General features: G+C 39.6%; 1 protein-coding gene across 1 annotated transcript; it reads right to left on the minus strand.

The window, feature by feature from the left end:
• Positions 1-2912: 2912 nt before the first annotated feature.
• Positions 2913-7131, minus strand: LOC111610898. Its single transcript, XM_023345966.1, has 10 exons — positions 7054-7131; positions 6895-6954; positions 6776-6811; positions 6618-6678; positions 6425-6531; positions 6064-6336; positions 5874-5967; positions 5624-5691; positions 5294-5539; positions 2913-4652 (listed from the first exon to the last, which is right to left on the minus strand). The coding sequence occupies exons 1-10, from the start codon at positions 7129-7131 to the stop codon at positions 3312-3314; spliced, it is 2364 nt and encodes a 787-aa protein (XP_023201734.1). The 3' UTR covers positions 2913-3311.
• Positions 7132-7411: the final 280 nt, after the last annotated feature.

A 7411-nucleotide genomic window follows, 5' to 3' on the forward strand; every position in this document is an offset into this window, starting at 1 on the left:
TATTTTCAAACATGCCTGCGTTTGCTGATTTACCAGTTAGCTTGAGAGGCTACATTAGCTGGCTAGCATGTCGCTAGCTGCCTAGCTCAGCTAGTTTCTGTTGGCTCCCAAAAATGACTGGATTTTTAACCCTGATAGGTTTTTTAAACTGGATTCTCCCTGGGAAAGGAGGACATAATATTGACACATTTCTAAATTCATACAATTAAATTGCAAGTTTACGTTCTTCAAAGTTTCGGACAGCTCCAATGACAAAATGATCGCAATTGTGGGTAATTTTGACTTTGACTGAACTTTAGTTTGGGGAACCATAATTAAACAACCTTACAGAGAACTCAAAACAAATTTATGATTGGCATAAAATCTGTCTCAAGTGCTACTGAACAAACATACAGACATTTACAAACTTAAAGCAAGTCATGAAACAAAAACAGAAGCTACCACTGCTGATGGACAAAAACCTTCATCGGTGTTGTATTTCTAGTTTTGTTGAAACTGAAATCAATGAAAAAAGTTATACTAGAAAATTATATAAAAACTTGGTAGCATTTTGTGTTTCCACAGTGCATCTCTGTGGTGAATTGGTACATTTACAGTGCATACACAAATAGCTCCACCTAGTGGAAAACGGCATGAAATCAAATTACTGTGATCGCAGAATTAAGAAATCAAAAACAATCAAATATTAAAGGCAGATTATAATGAAACAGTATTCAGAAATAGAAAATTCCTGAAGAAATTTAACCGAGGCCTGCCAAAGTGTGCCCGTTGGTTTGGACCCAGCGTTCTGATGCTAGAAATTAGCATCAATGCTAAGCTTAGCTTAAAAATTCCAAAGTGGCATGTGGAGAATCAAAAGACTGTTGACTAACATGGAATTGCACCATTCAGTATGAGAAAGTGTATCAGCTAAAATTAGCCAAAATGCTAATGTTAGCATTAGCATTTGCTAATGTAGCATGTGGCCACATGCCACATGTCAGTACCGTGTGGGGCATCACTAGGATGTTTTATATAATTGACTTACTCCATTCAGCATATTAGACATGGCTAATAAATCAGAAAAATAGCTAATAGCTTATTTAAGCTAAAAGGCTCATGCTAATGAACTGCCTTGCTGTGCATCTGCCTTGCTGTGCAAGGCAGTTCCCTAACCTGAGAGTAAAAGATAATGCAGGCTAATATTAGTGCACCACCTGTGGCGGTGCACTAACCCGAGTGGGATATTGAGGCTTTTATTTGGAAAAAAACGGTAAGCTTCAAATTAAGTCGCCACACTAATCCAATGTCTAACAGTGATTTGTTTAAACCAGTCACATAAAGTCCAAGATAGCAATTACGTGATGTAAAAATTGTCACGGCTTTTATTTAGCAATTTTCAGTAAGCTTCATTTTAAATGGCCACTCTAATCCCATGTGTAACAGTGGTTGGGTAAATTCTGTTATAAAATGCCCAAAACACAAGTAGTTCTAACGGCCAGCTCAGTCCTCCACAGTAATAACTGACAGTACCACCATGTTGTAGTTCTAACCTTCTGTGTCGTCATGTTCTGCTATACTTAGAACTACAGTGATGCGTTTTTGTAGTCCTAATCAGCTGCTCTGTGTTCCGTTGCTATGGTAATTAAGCATCTCCGAATTAAGAATGCTGTATGAGGCATTACAAAAAAGCATGGAGTCACAAGCATGTTGACTAACATGGACTTGAACCATTCAATATGTAAAATAAGTGTATAAGCTAAAATAGGCCAAATGCTATTAATATTATTATAATATAATAATTATATTAGTTCAATAATATTAAACATTATTTTATTTTTCTCTGAAATCAATTAAAACCTTTTTAAATGTATACATTAGTGACTTTTGTCACTTATAAAGGTAAATTAATCTACTTCATAATAGTGACAAAAATGTTTACTTAAATAACCCACACAAACAACAGATCACGTTTAAATATATATTGAACTTATGTTAAAGATTTCTACAAACTTTTTACAGGTAAAGTTTACAATGAACAAAAAATTACAACCTTTAAAGAATACAATACATTCGAGAATCTGATGCCTCTGCAATAAAAAATTTGCTATCTTTTTTATTTTACGTGTCCTGTCCGGCCGTGTGGCACTCAGGGTTGTTGCCTGAGTGTCAAGGTGAGGCCCGACAGATTTACTGTCACAAGTGAAACATTATGGCTTTGCCATGATGATCCACTTGTTATAAATGTGAAACGTTTATAACTATATACATACATGAAAACAACATAATACTGTGAGTAAGGTAGAGATATGAATCTCGGGACTATCGCAGAAGACACATAGCCCTCTCATACGCTTCAAACGCTTTTCGAATATGTATTACGGTTCCCGAACGGGAAGGAGTTGTTCCCAATGCTTTTTTTGGGTGAAACTGGCTGGCTCAAACAGAGAAATGTCTGCCCCAGCATGTCTCACTAACAGCTCACAGTTGGCTGAGACAATTATTTACCATAGCAACGGAACTGAGGAGGCTATTGGCTGCTGGTTAGGACTAACTATGGTGGAAGACTCAGTTGAAACAGATCAGGACTGAACTGGCCTTTAGAACTACCTGCTGCTATGGGCTGTATATAACTGATTTAACTCAGTAACTGTTACACATGGGATTAGTTTGGAACTTTAAAATGAAGCATACTAATAATTTCAAAATAAAAGCCTTGAATATTTTTAAATCAGGTAATTGCTCTTTTGAGCATTATATAACTGATTCAACCCAATGACTGTTATACATGGGATTAGTTTGGACCTTTGAAATTAAGCTTAACAAAAATTTCAAAATAAAAGCCTTGACAATTTTTACATGAGATTATTGCTCTTTTGAGCATTATATAACTGATTTTATCCAATGACTGTTATACATGGGATTAGGTTGGCCCTTTGAAATGAAGCTTAACAAAAGTTTTTCCAACTCCTCTTTATCCTGCAGCACTTTGCTGGAAATATTTTTCCCATCTTTGGTGCTTGGTTTCCCTTTTCTTCTCTGAATGGACATACTATTATTGGCAATATGAGTTTCCGTAGCAAACTGAGCAAAGAAAAGGTAACTCTGGTCTTTGGCAAACCGAGTATCTATTGAGAAAAGTCGTACATTGAAATACATACTCGGTGAAAGTGCAACACGGCGGGCTTCATCTAATGTGTTTATTCCAGTTGGGAAATGTACGGGATAAGCATTTGCTTCAAGTCTTGGAACACTGAAGAAGGAGATGGGCTTGTTCCCCTGAGCCGGCGCAATGCTGAAAATCCCTTCTCCATATGACAATACTTCCTGTGCTATGTCAGGAGGCTGCAAATTTTTGGAACGTGCTTCTCTTGATAGTCTGCCTCTTCTGTTGGCAGCACATTTTTTTTATGTTTTGCTCGATAAGCAGGCTCACTATGATACTTCGCCTTCATATATTCACGCATTGTTTTTTTGTGTTTGCTTCTGAACACTGGATCATCTCTGAATCGTTTCCTCATATACTCAGCCATCTTGGCTTTATGACTGTCTCTGAAGCTACGGACAAAATTGAATCTGTCCTTGATGTAATTTATTCGTCTCTTCCGGAAAGATGCATCTGTTCTATATCTATTATTTAACTGATCCTTCCTCTCTACTTGATGAAGAATGTATTTTTCTTTTAAGGCCTGTAGCTTTTTGGTCCTAAATGTTGGAGATGTCAGATATCTTTCTTTTTCAGATGAACTTTGTTTCATTTTACTTCCTACATTCTGTCTCTGTTGTGTTTTGATCCTGTTTTTAATTTTTCTTCTATTGGCTTTTGGCACTTTTGACAAATTTGTAACGGTTGGAGCTGTCTCCACTAATACGTTTGCAACGTCCCTAAGCCAAGGAGGCATTTCCTCATCAGACGGACTCTCTGATTTCAAAGCAGTTGGACTTACCTGTGTGGCTACAGGTGAAATGTTCTGAAAAGTCAAGTTCTGAGGATGATCTTCATCTTCCCTGTCAAAACCTACTGGCACAAACTCATAGGTGGCATTGGGGCCGCGATTTCGAAAGAGCTTCAGTAGATGGCTGACCATGTCAGACAGGTTGCAGAAAGTCATCATTACTGCAGTTCCACTGGGGTGGGGCAGGCCTGCTGAATTTCTTGAGTGGGAATCAAAAAATCCAAACCGACCGCTTCTGTCCCTGAAAACTGCAATGCACTCTGGAGTCACCAAAAGGAAAGCATGGGTGACATTTTCCGACAGACATTCCAGTTGCAGGGCAAGAGGCAAACCCAATTGTCGAGATGCTTGAGGGCTCTCGCTACGAGCAAAAACAGGACCTACCCTTAAACCACTTGTGTGTACTGCATAGATGTTCCTATCGGTCAGCACATGGTCAGGCATCTGTTCAAACGTCAAGTGATTGTCACGAAATGTTCCATCACTGATCAGGTGCTGTTTAACGCCGGCATAAAGTTGGTCTCCTTTTTCAATCACTCTGTCAAGCATCACTGTGTCAAACTGCAACCCCTCATTGTGGTAAGCTAAAAATGTTAGTGCCATGCATGTGCACTGGTGATTACGGGAAAATGCAGCATACCTCTTGTCGGCCTGGGAATGTGTAGCACTTACCAACAGGACAGGTGGACCGCTGATCCCGGGTTCCAGCGCAGAAGCCTGTAACATAAAAAATTTTTAAAAGTCAGTATTTATACAAATATTCACCTGATAACTATCTACCACCAATTAGGCCTGTTGTAAACACATATTTTGTAACTGAGTAATCAATTATTCTGTTGTTAAATAGATGAATTGAAATAAAATTTTGATAAATTAACTTCATGGTAAATACTGTCATTACACTAGTATTGGGTGGGATTTCAATATAAATCCATATGTTCATATTTGTGCATCTCAAATTTACTTTTCTGTACTTCAGAAATTAAGCTTTAACAATATTAGCTCACTTTTGTAGCAAACCTGGAAAACCAAAATATTTTGATATTATATTCAATTTAATAAAAATAAAAAAAATGCACAAATAATAAAGCAGAACATCTACAAAGTCAAAACACGCAGGAACCATCTCCTCCAGCAACGCTGGGCTGAAACACACAGGATTCGGGGGGATGGAAGAATCCAGCAGATCTCCCTGTAAAATCAACTTCCATTTAATTTATAATCTGCACTTTCAAGAAAAGTTGAAATGGACAATCAGGGAGGCGGATACAAAATAAACATGTTAAAAAGTGAAATATACACATTGAAATATACACTTGTAAAATTTTCATTAAATCAAATAAGCATTTATCCAGTACCTTCCGACCACCACCAACCACAGTCCAGGCGAAGGGCTCCGAACGACGGGGAGCAGCCTCCTCGCCAACCACAACCAGCCGGGGCAGGCAACGTCTCACCGCGGTTATGGGAGCCGTCCCAGGAGGGGGAGGAGCCAACATCACAGGAGCAGGAGATTTCGATGCACTTAACTCAAGTTGCGAGCAGATCGCCGCCTCAAGCAACTGAGCAAGGACCTCCATCCCAGGATGGTCGCTCAGGTGAACCTACAATTATAAACGCATTTTATAAAATACAGTACGCCTCAATAAAATGTTTACAATAGAATTATAAAAATCAATTCAACTTACGCCATCCCTGCTCCACAAGGCCAGGCTGCTCAACGGGAAGTGTTCAGTGACAGGCAAGTACCGAACACCTAGACAGAAAAAAAAGAAAATTTCATTCTTATTTTCAGTCACACTAACGATGTTCTAATTTGAGATAAATTAGATACGAAAGGAAAAATAAATAATTTTGTCATAGATCTGAACCCTGAAAACTATAAAATGTAAATTTGCAGAAGCTTTAGTCTAAACACAAATTGTGTACGTCACTTACTTCTCTGAGCAGCCACACGTTGAAACTCTTGCCGCAGCAGCTGTTGCACACTTTCCTCCACGCAAAGGCGCGGTGGAAAGTCCACAACGACCACCTTTAAATTTCAAACCAAATAAAGGAACAAAATTAATATACGCCAAGTTTTCTGATATATTTGATCATGGATAAATGCAGTGGATGTTATACTTACATTAGCAGAGAGGTTGCAGACGGTACTCAACAAAGCGTCAAACGCCGCTCCGGCCTCCACGAAGGTCCTGCTGGCGGTTAAGTTGTTACTTGGGGCCAGAAGACAGATCACCTCGGGGGGCCGAGGCAGAACTGCATCCAGCACCTCAAGCCGCAACTCTTCCGCAGAGGCACCGGGGGATGCAAGCACCCCTAAGGAGAAGTCGCCCTTTGGCATGGTAGAATACCCATCCACAATAGCACGCAGATGGGAATCACCAACCAAAAGAGCAAACTGAAAAATAAAAACAAACATTAAAGTTCGCTTATAGAATTTTGTCATTCAAACCAAGATTTGTATACGGGGTATACAAAAAAAATACCTTCTTCTCCAGAGCCCCGGCAGTAGGCAGAACCAACTTGCAGCTCCGTCTGGTCACCCGGGAGGCTGGCCACGTCTCCACCCGACGGCGACGCCCCGTCCCACGGCCTGTTTAGAAACGTTTAGTTATCAAGACTAGGCTTTTATGCAGCTGAAAATTTAACAACAAAACAACAAAGATTTTATCTACATACGTGACCCAGGGGAGGCCGGTCGCACGCGGGGCTCCTCCTGACGCACCACGGGAGGCGACATCTGCAAAAGAGTTATTTAAAAAATGTATAGATTAACTACAAACATAACTTGTTTTGGTTATTCTAAATAAATGATCCTGAACTTGTCATGAACATACCTGGTCGGGCAGGCCACCCTCCAGCAGTCGGGACATCTAAAGAGATAAGTAAAATTAGTAAAGGAAATAATTGCTATCATCCAACAGTAAGTTACTAAAATTTAAAATGACAGCCATACCTTCTTTGGCGGAGACCGAGTCGGGTTCCAAGCGCTGGTTGTGAGCGGTGGTGTCCCAGGCTGTAAACACAGAAACGATTATAATCATGCTTAAAGACTAAACTACATTAAGAACTACAGTTAGACAAAAACAAGTACTTCAATGTGTAATTGTTATACCTTTGCGTCGACCGGCACACTCTCCAGCTTCCTCCATCTCGCCTTAGCCGCCTCGGAGCGTCGTCCTCTACGTGGCATCCTGTAACAGCAGAATAAAAAAAGAAGACACCTGGGGGGGGGGAAAGCTGGTTATTCAAACAATATTATATGTGTTTGTGAATGCTTTGAACTCAATGTTACTATGTGCTTTTCTTAATATCTAGATAAAATATATCTCTGTAGGATTAAGAGGTATCAGTATAAGTGAATTAATAAGATGGTGTCGTGATGCAGAGGTCAGATTCGTAGCAGGCAGCAGTGGAAAACTTCCAAATCACAAAGTCTCGCAGAAGAGAGAAGCTGTAAATACAAGCAAAAT

This window comes from Xiphophorus maculatus, chromosome 14 (genome assembly GCF_002775205.1).
Source record: "Xiphophorus maculatus strain JP 163 A chromosome 14, X_maculatus-5.0-male, whole genome shotgun sequence".
Classification (NCBI taxonomy): Eukaryota; Metazoa; Chordata; class Actinopteri; order Cyprinodontiformes; family Poeciliidae; genus Xiphophorus; species Xiphophorus maculatus.